Below are 18,244 nucleotides of genomic sequence, written 5' to 3'. Positions count from 1 at the left end.
TTAAGTGTATAGAGGATATCTACACCTGTGACAATTTAAGGACTTTTTAATACCTCTAAAATGACAAATTAAACATTGGCCAAATTGTCAAATATTAGAGGCAGAAATTGTGAAAATAGTGGAGCTACATGCTTACAATGCCTCACGCGTTGTGAGCATGTAGATCTGCTATTTTCACAATAGAACCGTGTTATACAAAATGTAATGCTTCAACTCTTAGTGCTCGTCAGGGTGGGGGTAGCCTCGGAAACCCAGACTTCTTAATGCGATCGGAAGAAAAAGAAGCCTGGGCGATCGCGTTATGATCACTGTTGTAGGAAGTGTAGAATTTCCCTAACCAATCAGAGTGCAGAGAGCGTCACACCAAATGTGTTGACGTCATGACGCACCAGCGTTCTCTGCGCTGAGCAGAGGAGCAGAGGGGGGTGGGGGGAGGAGAACACATGCTATTGGCTGGAGACTTGCGGAGAGACTCACTGCTCCCGCCCATCTGCCTACACTAAACTGTCCGCGTTAGGTTAGAGTGGGGTGGGGTGGGGGGGGGGGGGTCCCCAGTTAAAATATGATTATTTTGGGGGTTGCGGCCTGAAAAGGTTGAGAACCACTGGCCTAGTCTAGTGCTACATAAACCTAACTCTGCCTGATTTGAACAAGATTGTATACAATATCCCACATGTATAAAGTTTCATAGAATACACAACAAAAGCCAACAAAGTGTTGATTTAACTCTGAGTGTGTAAAAATGGTTTTTTTATTTTTTACATAGTCAGACAGTTTATTAAAAGAGAAACTCCATGCAACACCATACTGCAAGCACCAAACGTCTATCAGAGGTGTTGGTGTTTGTGGTACGGCATTGTATGGAGTCTCTATTTTTTATACATTTGTATTTTTTCATCTCCTTTTGCACCGGTTGTAATATTTTTGGTATGCAGATTTCATTTTTCCTATATACTCAGAGTTAAATTAACTGTACTGTATATCTGCCAGATCATGTTGTCAATGCAATCTTTGTTCATTCAAAGATATAAATGATCCTGGTCCATAATCAGCAAATCCTACTGGGATGCCAGTGGCAATTACCTGCATGACATGAGCTTATGCTTCATTAAGAAGTGTCTCTTAAAGCAATAGAGTAGGCCTATCTAAATGCTCATATCCATGTGACTTAGTCTATATTTGGTGCAGGGAGGGAGGTCTGTGAGAATTATACCTGGTTCCTGAAAAGTATTAAATATCTTGTTAATGTTCTGGATTTCTATACAGCTTCAAGTTGATTCGATTTAATAAGACTGGAGAGAAATTGTTTATGTTCATTTATTGATATTGTAAAATTAATATTTCATTTGTTAATGTTATTAATGCATGCTTCCATTGTAATTCCCATGAAGGGGGCTGTTGTGACTTACAATTTAATAATGATAGTCAATTTATAAGCTTTTAGAACTAATAGATCATTTTGAATGCCAATGACTATATATTTTATAATTAAGCACACTAGCCTGATTTGTGTGCTCACTGCTCAGTGTTTGAATTTGTTCCCTTCTCCCTATTACATTGATGTAATACTAATAATACAATCTATTAATCATTTATAAAATAATTAATATGTATTTAAATCTACATCTATGAAATAAAAAGTAAAATTATAGCCTCCAATTGTGTTATCTTTGTCATGGTAAAGAGTAGTGTATTTTATTGCCTTGTGTTATGCAATGTGCACCTACAATTTGATCACCAGAGGGAGCTCTTGCACCGTTAATGGCAGCCTAGACGATTAAACAATGGTTAACGTTTGGCGTTAATTGTGGATGTCATTGTTTGACCGATTGGTCATATGACATCATCATCGCCATCACCAAAGTTTAATACTGCAGTATTTCAGTGAATACCGGAATTTAACTCAAAAGTATTCTGGCAGTGGTGGGATTCGAACCCACGCCATCGAAATGACTGGAGCCTAAATCCAGCGCCTTAGACCACTCGGCCACACTACCACACGGTACAAATGCCGGGACTAATCATAATTAAACAAAGTTGTTACTCTCCGTATGTGTGTTACGTATATTATTGTCTTTTATGTGATATTTCTGCAATCTCTCACCTTGAGACTGACTAGCCTACATTTCCCTTGTGATGTGGGCAGCTGCGAGTACATTGGCATGACGACAGAAGCCGCAATTCTATTCGATGCAATAAAAAACCCATACATGATAGATGTCATGTCACTGGAACATAATCTACATTTTTCATAACGCTAGATTCTAAATACCATGTCGTCCGTCAAACAAATGAACATTAAAAAATATAGTTTTTAGAAAATCGCCACTGCCGTTCTGTGGCGCTGTTGTAACATTCTGTTTGGATCATTCTGGAATCTGCAACCCCTTTTACTAAAAGGGGTTGTAGGCCTACTAACTAAAGTATTATACCTGTACAGACTGAATAGCCCTAGTCCAGTGGTTTAAATATCACTCTGTCAAGTGTCAACCAATAGATTCCATGTCCAAGTCCTGATCTTCCAATTCAATGCAATTTGTAACTATAGCCTAAACTGAAGGCTTACATACATAACACCTCAACAGACATGTTCAAGTCAGTGGCTCAGTGTGTGTGTGTGTGTGTGTGTGTGTGTGTGTGTGACAACCTGCAGGAACCGGGATGGTGTTTGGAGGTCTGTGCAGCAGCCGGAACTCGGACGGTGTTTCTCGGTTTCTGTGGTGCAAGAAGACGAAACACCGTCCCTGTTCCTGACCCTTCCGAGACGCCGAAACAACATCCCGGTTCTGCCGCCCCGAGCGGCGCGGCGGCGGCGCCGATGATTGCCGATGAATGACGAACAGGTGACGCCAAGAACAGCAGCTGCGTTCAGAAGGGGAAGGGGGCGGGGGTAGCGCTCGATGCTTCAGCCCCCCGCGGCATGGACAAAACCCGGCGCCTCTGGCTCAGTTAAGTGATGGTGTAGTGTTCTAATAATCATCAAATACATGCAGCCACTGACATCTTTTTTTCAACAGAGAATTGTTAGATAGAATGATAGATAGATAGATAGATAGATAGATAGATAGATAGATAGATAGATAGATAGATACCCTGCTAGAAAAACCAGCACAGACCAGCACAGACCAGTACAGACCAGCACCAGCACAAACCAGCACATGTTGTGTTTTACTGCTGGTCTGTGCTGGTGCTGGTGCTGGTCCAGCATAGACCAGCACCAGCACCAGCACGGACCAGCATGAACCAGCATAGACCAGCACAGACCAGCACCAGCACAAACCAGCACATGTTGTGTTTTACTGCTGGTCTGTGCTGGTGCTGGTCCAGCATAGACCAGCACCAGCACCAGCACAGACCAGCATGAACCAGCATAAACCAGCATAGACCAGCACAGACCAGCACCAGCACAAACCAGCACATGTTGTGTTTTACTGCTGGTCTTTGCTGGTGCTGGTCTGTGCTGGTGCTGGTCTGTGCTGGTCTAAGCTGGTCATATATGTCACAATCTAATATGGTCAAATACCCATGGAGCAGAGCTTCAGAACAGGATTCAAGCACCAGAGCAAAGAGCAAATTACACCCAGCAAAGACCTGGTCCACTTCTCAGGGGGGTCCCCCAGGGGTCCCTGACCACACCAGCACAGACCAGCACAGACCAGCAGTAAAACACAACATGCGCTGGTTTGTGCTGGTGCTGGTCTGTGCTGGTTCATGCTGGTTTAGATGGTGGGACCAGCACAGACCAGCACCAGCACCAGCACCAGCACCAGCACCAGCACAGACCAGCAGTAAAACACAACATGCGCTGGTTTGTGCTGGTGCTGGTCTTACTGCTGGTCTTGTGCTGGTTTTTCTAGCAGGGTAGATATATAGATAGATAGATAGATAGATAGATAGATAGATAGATAGACAGACATCATTTCAATGTTGCACAGAGACGTTGTTAATATGACGTATTTTCCTTAGACATACACACATACCTCTGTCCTCTGCCCACCAGGTGGCGATCGTCACCGTCCATTCCCATGTTATACCCGTTATACCCATTGCCAGTATTCCCATTGTAACCGTCTGTCTGTCTCTGTCCCTTTTGTGCCCATGTATGGAGAATGGAGATATCTGTCTGTCTGGGTCCCTCTTATGCCATATATGGAGATCTCTATATCTGTCTATCCATGTCCCTTTTATGCCCTTATGGAGATCCCTGATGCTATCAGTATATGGCCATGGGCATGCCTACATATGGGCATATCAGGGGTAAATGGTAAATGGTAAATGGTGCATTTATATAGCGCTTTTATCCAAAGCGCTTTACATTCACCCATTCACACACACATTCATACACCAGTGGCGGTGGAAACCATGCAAGGCACCAACCAGCTCACCGGGAGCAACTTGGGGTTCAGTGTCTTGCCCAAGGACACTTCGACATGTAGACAGGAGAAGCTGGGATTTGAACCGCCAACCCATGGATCATTGGCCAACCCACTCTACCTCCTGAGCTACAGCCTCCAGGGGGGGGTCTTCAGTTCTGGAATGTCCTTGTGCAGTGCTAAACATCTGTGGAGAATGTCTGAAGAGTGCAAACTGACTGTGGAAAGAAGACTGACTAAAATGGCAGGTGTGGGGAATTTGCCACTGTCTCATTTCGTCATTTGGGCCACGGCCACAAACAGTCCTGGACAACTGCCCAACCGACTGGCTCGATGCCAGGCACTGAACTCCCACGTATGCGATGGGTGCGCTGAATTTAAAGTTGGTCAGTCAAATGGTTTTCTCGATATGTTGATGATTACATATTACTACAGACATTCGGGACGGTCGCACTTTACTATCAAAACCACCACAAAGTGTAAGTAACTCCGTCCGTCCGTCCGTCCGTCCGTCCGTCCCTCCGTCTGTCTGTCAGTCTGTCTGTCACACCTCACACGTCACACTTTTTCCCTGCTTATATCTCCGCAACCGTTGCCCCGATCCATGCCAAATTTTGCACACACCTTCCTTGGCTGCCAAACTACAACCTCCAAGGACCCCCGGAGCTCCAGGGACCCCCAGGTCCCTGGGGGACCCCCAGATGTAAAAAATGACCAAATGCGCAAACATGACCAAATGACCACCCCAACGGGGCTGCTCACGGGGAATTCCCGGGGACCACCGACTCCTGGTGCTCCAGAACGGATGCAAAAGTGGTGGCGCCCCCAGTGGAGGACCCCCTACACTGCAGCTCACATAAAATGCCGTAACTCCGGCTAGGAGCGACCGGGACAGCCGGGGCCGGTACCTATTCGTCCGCCTTGCCGGCGCGGAGACCCCACCCCTCATTTCTCACATGGCCCTCTTCTAGCGCCACCATGAGGCCGATTCTTGCAAAACACATTTTTGGACACTGCTCCTACAATTTTCGCCCTAAAATCACGCAAATCGGTACACAGTATGTCTACACTCATCCCATCAACATGAATCTGTCCCATATAGCGCCACCTCCAGGCCGATTTTTAAAAACACATTTTTGGACACTGCTCCTACAGATTTTGCCCTAAAATCACGAAAATCACTACACAGTATGTCTACACTCATGTCATCAACATGGATCAGGAAGATTTTGGCAAAACACATTTTTGCCCTATTTGTGGAGATAAGTGACCTACGGTCGCTTATCTCCCGATTAGGGAGCCTTACTGGTTGTAAGATTATTGTTGCTTAAGTTTGACAGGTTACAAATATACACATAGTACAAATGCAAGTAAATGTAAATCAACTTTTACATTCTATTTTGGTGTGTAATTTATGACTTTTTGTTGTCACCATATTGGCAACAGCTAGCATTCTGTCTCGCTTGCAGAGGAGGTGGGTATCTCTAGGTGAGGAGGACATGCCCTAACTGAAGCCACATTCCAATGGCCCTGATTGTAGAGATTTCTTTCATGGCTGATACAGTAGGACCTTTAGCTATTCAGATATACTTTGAAATGTGTTGCGCCCCTGACAGCACCACACACGCACACGCACAGTCACACGCACAGTGGCCACGGTCCTGCCGTAATGATATATGGGCATATTGAGTTTGTTCATAGTTATGTCTGAGTCAGTAGCTGCCAGCCAACCTTCCCAGTCATGGCTACAAAGCCTTTGTTGTTTTCTTATGTTGTAATCAAGTGTTTGTTAGGCTTATGTTGGAATCTGTTAAACTCAACAGATTATTTGCCGGAGCCATGACAAGACTGACCTTTTCATGGCGAAGTTTGTTATGTAATCCCCTTTAGTGGAGGTTTAGCAGGCTAAAGGCCCATTCCCACTGGGCCAGATAACAGATAAAAAAATCTCTTTCTCCAGATATTTTTCCATTCAAAGTGGATGGTAGATACAGATTAAAAAAAATATCTACCACAGATATTTGCCACAGATACTTTTATCTGTGGCAAATATTTTTTTTTATCTGTATCTACCATCCACTTTGAATGGAAAAATATCTGGAGAAAGAGATTTTTTTATCTGTTATCTGGCCCAGTGGGAATGGGCCTTATGTGAACACAGGTAGATGTTAAGTTATGTATGGAAGTACATACTGTAGTACACTTACTGTAGGATAACAGACTGTTTTGGCATTTCATACATTGAACCAATCTTTGTTATATAAAGTACACACACACACACACACACACACACACACACACACACACACACTGATGAACCATACCCCTCTGCAGGGTAACTATGTATTGACAAAGATATGATCCATCTGACCTCCAAGCCTAAAACTCTAATACATCATGCCGTAAATTCCCATTTTCAATAGAATCTTCATCATCGTCATAGTTCATGTTTCGGACAGTAAGACACAGGACAAGGCCAGAAGATCTTGAATGAATGTTTTTACTTGTTATAAGCAAGCAAGAACATGTTACGCATCATGGAGGACATTTTATGATACACCAGTACAGTATAACACCAGTATAATAGCATTGTTCTGAAAAACAAAAAAAACAAACACACATACACAGACATCCTGAGTGTTTAAAGGGCAATTTAGCAACTCACTTTTGGTTAATATTGGAAACTACCGCCAATTGTCTGCAATCTAAAAGCACTCAAGTGATATCGTATTATACCACAGCTACAGCCACACCTGCAGCCGTGATATAATCACGATACAATTTCCTCTTGTATAGGCCTACCGTTGCATAAATATTGTCCTTTTCTAGTAATCTCTATGGCCTTTCCCCAATGTACATCATTTGAAATACTAGATATTAAGCAGACATACATAAATCCAAGATCAGACTCATAAGGTCTGTCCAAGACAATTTGGCTCGGATCTCTGAATAGCCAACGCCCTGATATCACTTTTCTATTTTAATAGAAAAGTGTATTGAGTTTTTTTTAATGATCTAAAGAGCCACACCATTTTGCTCTCTGACAACATATTTTCTGATACGAGTCATCTGAAGAGATTACAAGAATGACATATTACTCATAATCAAAATTGTTCACTGAATTTGCATTCACCTATAATCACATTCTTGTCTTAGGAATGTGAACTACTCCTTTAAGGGCAAGAAACTATTAAGTTAGGTAGAAATCTTCTGAGAAGCCTTTTACGATTACAGTTGTATACAGACTTGTGCAATATCATTTTGTTTTTCATAAATCTTCTACATATAAACCACTACATATAAAGATGTTTTTTTAAATCTCCCATTTCATGCTGGTTGTTCATAACTGCAGTGAAAGCATTCCAATTAAAATATCACCTAAGGTCAATGTCATAAATAACATCTGAAATAGTATTTGACCATAATAATTACATTATAGATCTGGGTTACAGTGACAAAAACTAAGATTATCAAAATAAATAGCAACAAATAATCTCTAAACATGTCAAAATAAATAAAACAAAAACAATTGGAACTGTGATTCAGTCATAAAAAAGTGCAACACTCATACTCTCTGTCCCACTGGCACATGGCTAAGTCTGTACTGTAAGATACTGTAGACTTAATTGAAATGCATGAAAACAATTAATATTCAGTGTTCACATTTTGTCTGGTAGCTAATTACCCTTGACAGTTGCACCAATTATTGTCATTCAACGCAAACAAATACGTTCCAGCTCTTGAGGAATTATGGTTAACTAAAGCAGTGGTTCTCAACCTGTTGGCCGGGACCTCCAGAGGGGTCCCCAAATTATTTTGGGGGGTTCCCAGATGATTAACTTAAATGTCCAAAATTGTTTTCTCTCTCTCAATAGTAAACAAACGAACATAAAGTTTTAAGTATAGAGGGTATATGCACATTTCTAAAGTGACAATTTAAGGACTTTCTAATACCTCTAAAATGACAAATTAAACATTGGCCAAATTGTCTTAGAGGCAGAAAATGTGACATAATTTGACAAAATATTTGTCAAATTGTCAGTTGTGAGCATGTAGATCTGCCATTTTCACAATAGAACCGTGTTATACAAAATGTAATGCCTCAACTCTTAGTGCTCATAGGGTGGGGTGGTCCCCAGTTAAAGAAATATTATTTTGGGGGGCCTGAAAAGGTTGAGAACCACTGATCTAAAGGCTAGTTTATGCTCCATCGCGCAACAGTGTTGCATGCCCAGAACGTCTGAGAATAGCAGACGTACAAGCTCACAACGCGTCGATAGCCAGACGCATTGCGAGCTTGTACTGTCGGTCGGCTATTCTCCGTGTGAGACACCGTCACACGGCAAAGTATGAATCAGGCTAACCGCTTCAGTCTTTAGCATACCAAGTGAGTAAATAGCTCTGGTCTTTCAGTGTATTAACTTGAACAAAGCACCCCATTCAGTCCAGCCCAAACATTTCTGTTTGCATAACATACAAACAGAGGCTATATGTTCAACGTACACAAACGACATGCGATGTGGCTTTTCTCTTTCCCCATAACCTAGCACCAAGTGGTCAGAGTTTTAACTGTTTAGACAAATCATTCTGAACACTTGTACTCCGGCTGAGCCTGTGACATGACATGAATAATCTGAACACAACACATACAGTACAGTACATGCATATATACACATCTTACTGTATGACCCATCATTTTTAGAATACTGCACATAAATACTTTGAGTCTCTTTTTTCTCTCTCTTTTTTTAAACAATCATTAGTACCTCTTAGCTGCATGGTAATATAGAAGGACTTACACATCTGATTCTATCTTAGTTCAAACTTGGTGAGGTTTTAACATCAATCCTTGAGTCTGCATTTCTGCCTAAACAATAACCCCTGACCTGGACATGTGTGTTATTATCGGTAAAAAAAGAAAATAATGTGTGCACTGCAGATAAGCTGACTGATTGCCGTTCAATAGGCGGACTATAACCTCATTCCCAGTTTTATCTCCCAACTCACGAGGAGAGACGAACTACTGCTGAAAGTGTCTTAACTTTACAGGACTACACGCTGAGCAGCCTAAAGGGAACATCTGGCTAGACCTGTACTTCCTGTAGTGTACACACAGGATAAACACGTTGTAGAATTCAGCTGATTTAAACCACTCAGCTGACTCATATACCAGAGTTAGAACAACACTAATGTTTGGATTAAGGTAGATAAAGAATATAAAGGAAGGAAGAGCTCAATGATGAAAGTATTTGAACTTCTTAAGATGATGGGAGATAACTGCATTATGTTGTAATGCTAAGGGCCACATACAAAGATCATTGCACCGTCTGTATTCTATGTTTTGATCCAAGTAACCTTCAAATGACCTTTGGTCAAATGATTCAAGGACCAAAACAAAAGCAAAACCCATATCAGCTCATAAATAATACTATTGATGTAGTCCTTTGGCAGAGCCCTCAAATTCAATGTCCCTGAGTGGACTGTGTGTTCTCACTCAGGTCGTCTTTGGTCTTCTGGATGCAGGTAAAGATTTCCTTGAAGAGGGCTTTGTACTCTGGCTGCAGCCCATCCTCCACGACCACTGCCACATCCGTCATGACACCCAAGCCGGAAACTCTGCGGCGGATTCGATTGCCAACGTAGGGACTGCTGGCCGTCTGAACGGCCTTGTGGTTCATCTCATCTGCTCCCTGCTGGCATCGCCGCAGAAGCTCCTCATATTTGACCTGAAACATGACAAATACCATTACGTTTTTATAAGTCGTTTTTAACCAATAAGGAAAACAAGTATAAAGTTCAGTGAGTAATACAATTCCAAGCCTATAGTAAATGTCCTTTTCCTAAAATATTTATATATATTTTTAATTTACCAAAAAATCTAATAAAAAGCTGCAGTTCGTAACTTTTATGTTTAAATTAAGTCTTGGAAAATAAGCTGTAGATTGCAGCAGCGCTAACCACTACACAAGCTATTAATACAGACCTGCAGTGCGCTGTACTGGGCGTCCACTTCATTGAGCAGAGAGATTCCCCTTTGTTTCACTGCCTCTGCCCGTCTGATGCACATCTGCTCGTGGCCACGTCGAAGGTCATCTGTATTGGTCCGCCTCACAGGGAGGTCACTGCTACACCTCTGCTGGCTGTACGTCCCTGGCTCCAGCGCTTCTTTCTCCACCTTCTCCTCCTCCTCCTCCTCCACACTCTGCTTGGGTTTCTCCTCAGAGGGAAAGAAGACCGTATCGGGTAGCAGCAGCTTGTCCGTTCTCCTGGCACTGGTGAGGGAACAGCAGCATGTTACTCTGATGTCCAATAAACTATTACATGATACACAAGGCCGATTCTACAAAATATGTCTTCTAAATCCTAAACAGTTTTCTGAAAAACATACGTTTCTGAATCAATGATGTCTCAAACTTTTTCATGTCAAGGACCCCCAAAAGTATATGCATTTGGTCACCGACCTCCATCTCAAAATATTTTGTTCCAGAGACCCCACAAAAGCAAACAAGAGTTGAAAATTATCACTTTACATATATATACAGTATATATTCCAAGATTAGCAAAAATGTTCATGATTTTTCAAAAACAGCACATCTGCTCTTTTTGAAAAGCTAAAGTATAAAATAATGGTTAAAGTCATTCAAATCTAAAGTGACAAAAGGTCCAGGTCTAAATGGGTTTAAACATCGACGTCAACCAAACCGATGAAACAAATGATCACAAATTAAAATAGAAAAAGATGCACTAGCTCAAGTGTCACCTGCTCGTATAGTCCGCATGCCACAGAAGCCGGAGTTCCTCCACCTCGGCCTCCAGCTCCCTCTGCCTGGCCTGGCAGCCCTCCAGAGAGGTCAGCCGCTGCTCTAGAGTCCCGTTCTCTCTGGCCGTCAACTCCGTCTCCCGCTCCGCCGCCTCCCTGCGACTCCGTTCAGCGGCCACCTGCTTCTGAAGGGTCTGGATGGAGCGCTGGAGGATGGCATGCACCTCTTCTGGGTCTTGGTGTTCCTCTCGGTCGTGGGAAGACGCCTGCGGAGACCAGGGTCGATCCATGCGCAGGCTATCATAGTCTAGGTACCTGAGACAAGGAAGGTGGACAGAGATGATTTGGCATTTTAGAAAGGGATGACACTATATGGCTGAAAGTCATTATTTGTGTGACTATAAATGTGACTTTGACCTTTATTGAGTCCTTTTTTTTCTTCCTATTGTGAACTTTTCACCTAAAAGTTAATCATCTCTTCGGGGTAGGCAATTGATCATTCCCACCCATTTTAGAATCGGCCCTGCCATTCTCTATTTTGACCATTATTGTGGCCACGACCGTGAATCTTTTCAACATGAAAATGTATCATCTCTTCAAGGCAGCCTACTGATCATTCACGCCAAGTCTCATAAGAATCCACCTCTCCATTCGACACTAACAAACAAACTGATTACATTGCCCTACCTCACATTGCGGCAGGCAGGGTAATCAATAATTTTATTTAACAATGGTGGCTTACCGGCTTACTTTATTTAGACCAATGTCAAGAGGTACACCTGTGCTCACTCCACACAACACTGTTTCAGAATAAATAGAGAGGTATGCTGAAACCACAACTTGTTAATGTTTTAACATGCCACTGACTATGAGGGAGGATTAAATGCCTTCTTGGAGAACTCTTCACTGTGGATTATATCTAAAATCTCTAGCTCAGATTATGTTGCCTGGCTTTGGGTAACCAGAGAATGTCCAATCATCATATGGGTCTATGGGTAGGTATCATATCAGGTGCTACCAACAGAGAAGCTGCCCCAGACAACCATTAGTTTAACCACTTTCAATCTGATGTAGCCATCTTTGTCATTTCATGATAGGGTGAAATGTTCAAAGATAACTGATCTAAACACATCATGACTTGGGGTAAACTTGTAGATTGGTTATTTTCACGCAACACCGCCATAAGACTAGGGTGAATGTCTACCATGTTGACATCTACCATGTTACTTCTGTCACAAATTAAAATGACATTTAAATAAAATGTGGGTCTTCAATAGTGCAACAAACGAACTATGAAAAGTAGGCATGCGAAAAGTAGCCGCATGCCAACAGGCACATTCCGATCCCAGGAAGACTGGATTACCTAATTTCAGGACAACTTCCTGTGTTTATCTGTTGCTATTGTTTTAGCGTGCCATGTAATTTCCTTCACGAGAATAGTGTCCCTTCCCTTTACACAAACTTTTAATTAGTATCTGACACCATGGTACTTGTACCGCATACAAACACAAACCTGTCATGGTTTAAGTCATAGAGCTCCTTGAGACAGGACACGCTCTGTGCTCCGAGGCTGCGCTGTCTCTGCTCGGCCAGTTCTCGTCTGTTACGCTCTTTCTGGGCGCTCTTCAGTTCCTCCACCTGGGTCTGCAGGTCCTCCATGTGGGTCTGCAGTGCATCAATGGTCTCCGTCAGACTATGGCCAAAAGAAGAGAAGGATTATGTGGTGTTGAAGTAAGTAGTGCATAAAATGTGGTGTTGAAGTAGTGCAACCCATTTAGCACGGGTACACATTATTGTGTATCGTTATTTTATGCTTTAACTATTGAAAAATAGCAGATATACAAGCTCACAGCGCTGCGAGCTTGTAGATCTGCTATTTTTGAAAAATCGTGAAAATTAGAATTTTGACCCGATTCTATAAGTGTCTTTTGAATCCGTCTAAGGTTTTTTGAAAAACCCTATGTTTCTATGTCAGCAATCTGCCCAGCCATCGTCAAAGAAAAGGCCCTTTTCACTTGAATGGAGCTCAGTTAGTCTGTACTTGAGAGACTACTATGTCAGTGGTTCTCAAACCTTTTCATGTGAAGGACCCCCAAAATGATATTTATTTGGCTACGAACCCGCATCTCAAAATATTTAGTTCCAGGGACCCCCCCAGAAGCAAAATTTGAGTTACAAACGTTCGCTTTGAAAATACATATATTCAAAGATTTGCACACATTTTCACGACTTTTTCAAAAATAGCAGATCTACAAGCTCGCAAGTGAGCTTGTATATCTGCTATTTTTCACTGGTTAAAGCATTCAATAATTCTAGGCCTGAATGGGTTAAAAAGGTATGTGAATATAGTAGAATCACAGGAATATAGGGGGCGGCAGTGGCTCAGGAGGTAGAGCGGTTGTCTTGGATTCCCGGCTCCACCTGGCTATATGTGGAAGTGTCCTTGAGCAAGACACTGAACTGGTTTCCTCCGCCATCGGTGTGTGAATGGGTGAATGTGAAGTACATTGTAAAGCGCTTCGGAGAAAGGTGCTACAGTATATGAATGCAGTTCATTTACCATATAGGACTGCAACTATTGATTATTTTCTCAACAATTGCATTGATGTTTTTTTTATAATCAATCGACTAAATCTATGGACTTATTTTTCTAACTAACTAAAAGCATGGGGGGGGGGGGGATTAACAATTTAAGAGATTAAAAATGACTAGTTTGTGGTTTACAGTCTGGTAAAAAAAAAATCAATATTCAAAAAAAAAAAAATCAATATTGATATATATTGACCAATAGATGTCTGATTTGAGCAAAGAGACACAGACCTATGGATTTTCTGCTGGGAAAGGCGGTTGTCCTGCACCAGTCTGTGGTTGCCCTGCTCTAAATCCCTGGCTGCCACATCCAGCTGCTCATACACCTTGGCATGCTGGTCATTCATCTGCCGCAGCAAGTCCACCTGCTTTGTCAGGTACTGTTGTAGACACAAAATGAAGGTAGAGTTAAACATGTGCTCTGTATGGGTAAAGGAAAAAAAGAGCAATTTCTCTAATAGCCATCAGGAAAGACCATAGACCTCCATTGACCATCCATGGAATTTCCAGTTTTAAGGGCCTTTTCAACTTCTGAAAACACTAACCCTCCCTCCCCTTCCAAGAATTGCCAGAAGAGTTCACCATCTCCAGTGAAATATTCTCCCTTCCTTCATACAAAGCTTTAATATTAACTATAACTGTTTGAGGAAGCTTAAAGAGATAGTTCACCCCCAAAATAACATTTTTTTCTGTCTCTATTGAGTCTCCACCGGTCATCAAATTATTGGCTTAGGAATGTGACAAAACTTTAAAAAAAACTCCATGAATTCAAGGCTTCATGGGGTGTGTAATTGATAGAAAATGATTTTTTGGGTGAACTATCCCTTTAAAGTAAAACGGTTGGCTATAATCTGTGCAGAGCTACTTAGCTAAATTGAACTTTGAACACCATGCTCTGACCATTAACATTAAGAGAACATTGACTTTTACAGAGACAAAATGAGAAGTCTGGAGGCGAAGAGAAGCGCAATATGATCACAGTGACTAGAGCAGAGCCTGACTAGACCTTGACATTGAGATTACTAAACCTATCATGTGCTAAACATAATGTTTTATGTGTATGTTAAGTCAAGGAATCTGATCAATTTCACTCCCCTGACAGACAATATGTTATCTACGTTTTAGGGCACCATTTTTTAATTTAGAAGCACAGCCATACGTCAAACTATCAAGTCATAATCATTGCTTCAAGATATTACATTTACGGAAAGTGCATAATATTATACTTTGTTGTACAACCATGTTGCTTGCTGAAAATAATTGATTTTCAACTGAAAAACATGCTGCACTTTTCATTTGAAAATCAGTTACTTTCGGTAGTATCACAGTTCAATTGTACATGAAAATATAAATTAGCCATGAGACTGACAGCAGACACTATAGATAGGGGTCAGCAAAATACATGGGATTAGCCTATCAAACTCCCTAAGTACTCAAGCCACTGGCAGACACACTGTAGTGTAAACTGATTAAGGCTCTTATATGCTGACCTGAATTAATGGTGTGTCCTACAACTGTAATAGGTAATGTCTGTATACTGTATGTCAAATGACATATATAGACATAATGCCATGGTATATGCACACTGTATGGTGTACAAGTCAAAGCTAAATGTCTATGATGGGGTACAATGAGTCAATATAACATCCAATATGCTTCTCTAATAAAATAAAATAAAATAAAATAAAACAACTGGTTAACTCTGTAAGTGAACAGTGATTATATTAAAACCTTGAGTTAGGTCTCACGTGAATGCGATATATTTTTATGTGAAAATAGATTTAAATAATCAAAAGTTAGGTAATGGGACTTATTATAAAGGTTCTTCAACATTTAACATATCTCTGAGAGTCAGATATTGGTTCAACCAGACAAACTGTGCTAAAGACTGATTAAATCACAGCGTCTTCGTGACTTGCATTCACTTCTAAAATAAATTCACAATGAAAAGTCGCTGCCACGGTCAGGAGCAAGATTTCAAATTATTCCATTTGGACTATTCTCAGTGGGGCTCTCAATTTTAGACTCAGTCATGTTTAAAAGAAAATAACAGTAATTTAGACAAACTAAGTGTCTATGGTCAGCGGTTGGTTCGATAACAGTCATTTACTTACAGACCAAGCTGTGAATGAGAGTAGAGAGTACAGTATGTTAGTCATGCACACGAGACCAGTGGGCTGTTTCCACACATGTGGTAGAACAGTAAATACCCTTCACTCAGTCGTCATTAAGATTAGTTTTAGTACTGTTGTTCAACCTCTATCTCCTGCAGCTGTTCCTGGTTGGTGCCATACAGCCCCTGCAGAGCCAGCTCCAGCTCATGGTTTCTGTCCAGGAGAGTTTTCCCCAGCTGAGCTGCGAGATGGAGATCTGTAAACACACAGCAAATCATACTGAATAAACAAGGGGTAATGTTCAATGTCCAAACATCGCCACTATACATGTTTGTATGTTCTTTGCACATTACCTGTATCACACAAACACACACACACACACACACACACACACACTAGGGTTTTCCGATTAATCGATTTTTAATCGAAATCGGGATTTTTCCTTTGGACGATTTAAAAAATAAGAAATCGTAAAATCGATTTTCACTTTAATTAGGGTAATTCTTACTCATTGGAGCCTTGCACGGGGCAAAAAGTGCACAGCCCGGTCCTCCTAAAGCAGGATGACAAGGTCCGACACCAAATTAATACTACTTTATCTCTGATGTGTAATTTCTTTGATGCACGTGCAGTGCACGTCAGACTGGGCAGGGCTCACCACATTAGATTTTGCTATTTGGCTATATAAAAAGTTTAAAAAATAAAACAACAATAATAAAAATCATGTCCTTGCATTTTTAAATGAAAACAACATAGTTGAAACAATGTATTATTTTTTTAACAAAAAATCGAAATCGGAATCGAAAATTGACTTTTCTGAGAAATAAATCGAGATTTTATTTTTAGGCCACATCGAACAACCCTAACACACACATACATAACATCTTCTAAAAAGGGTCACACTTCTCTGATATCACACAATCTGGTTCTTGTCAAACAAGTTGTGTGCTGACTGACTGAGTGTACAGAACAGGAAGGAGCTACTGGTAAGTAATGTTATATCAAGTTAATTTATGGCCCAGCGGGCGTACTGAGCGAGAACATCCGATCTTAAAGTTGCCAGTAGATTTACTGTGCAGTTTGCATAACTATCTAACTATCTCCTTATCCAGGACACAATCAACGCATGGGAAATGATAGCCTCAGGAAATCCTGGAAACAGCCGAGACCCCTCTGGATTTTGTCTTCCTTTACCCCATGACCAGTGTGTTTATCAAAGTGTGAGTGTCACAAGAGTAGGCTACAGAATGTAATATTTATTCTAGTTGTGTGGTGTATCTTTTTTGTCATGTGTTAGTGTTTTAAATGTACTAACACTTCAGATATAGAGCAGTGGCTCTCAGTGCATGGTCCAGGACCCCAAGGCCAATGGGTCCTTGCTTGGGGAGAACCCCCAGCTAAATTAAATTATTTACCTTTAGGAATAATTTAGTCCAATTTGTTCCATTTAAATTAAAACAGAGGGTTTTACATTGTGTAGAATAAATTGGGGTCACAGAGATACATTAAAAAAGTATGAACAAAGTATGAACAAAGGTCCGTGGTCAAATGCAGATCAATGTGGGTCCCTAAAATTGTAAAGGTCCAGAATCTCTGCTATAGAACAACAAGAGCAAGAGCCTCTTAACATAATCCAGCTCTATTCTTCTCTTGGCATCCTCCCTACTCCAATTGCCAATTCACAAATAGGTATTTAAGGTGATAATAAATTACTAACCCTAACCCTTTAATTCCACAACAGTGTGTGTACAAGTACAACCCACAGGCAGCAGCTGAGCTGACAAGAAGTGTTTAGGGCGCGACCGACGGCACCGACCCATACGCAGCCCTTACCACGTTCAAGGTCCTGTTTCCCATACCAAGACTCTTCCCCCTCAAAGTCTTCCTCCACGATCATGTCCGTTAACATCGTTATTATCTATGATGATCCCGCTGGAGACCGCAGCCGTCATGAACTAAAACAACGGGACCCACAGACTGGTTGAACTAGTTGTCCCCGGCGGCGTCCCACTCCTCCCAGTCCCAGCATAACGCTCATGCTGTGACTCTCATCCTCCTCCGGCAGTGTGTTCACTTCACTACTTCTGCATCAACGTGGCAAATACTGTCAACCTCCCAACAGACAAGCCACATGACCTAGTCAAAACACTCTGAGCCAATCACGGCGAAGTAGGCGGAACAAAGGTTTTGTTTTTGTTTATTTCTAGGCAGTCCTAAACTTTTTGAGGATCCCCAAATTGACACTCCAATTTGAAAAGATATGCCAGGGGACCCCCATAAGAGAAGATTTTTACGGCTCTAGCAGTGATTCTCCAAACATTTAATTTCAAGGATCCCCAGTTTGACATGCATTAATGTAGGTCTACTAGGCTACGGACCCCCATTTAATGGCATTTATATGAGATCCC

At 41.6% G+C, this 18,244-nt stretch overlaps 1 protein-coding gene across 1 annotated transcript; it reads right to left on the bottom strand.

The window, feature by feature from the left end:
* Positions 1-9,835: 9,835 nt before the first annotated feature.
* On the bottom strand, positions 9,836-17,792 carry cdr2a (cerebellar degeneration-related protein 2a; the record flags this gene model as incomplete). Its single annotated transcript, XM_080723149.1, has 7 exons — positions 17,670-17,792; positions 15,980-16,092; positions 13,954-14,102; positions 12,647-12,826; positions 11,134-11,448; positions 10,357-10,645; positions 9,836-10,099 (listed from the first exon to the last, which is right to left on the bottom strand). Exons 1-7 carry the CDS (start codon positions 17,743-17,745, stop codon positions 9,836-9,838), a joined length of 1,386 nt encoding a protein of 461 aa, XP_080579275.1. The 5' UTR covers positions 17,746-17,792.
* Between the last annotated feature and the right edge of the window lie 452 nt (positions 17,793-18,244).

The sequence above is a fragment of the Nannobrachium achirus genome (assembly GCF_963921795.1).
Source record: "Nannobrachium achirus genome assembly, chromosome: 4".
Classification (NCBI taxonomy): Eukaryota; Metazoa; Chordata; class Actinopteri; order Myctophiformes; family Myctophidae; genus Nannobrachium; species Nannobrachium achirus.
The sequence above is the reverse complement of the archived record's forward strand: the minus strand, read 5'-3'. Positions and strand labels throughout refer to the sequence as shown.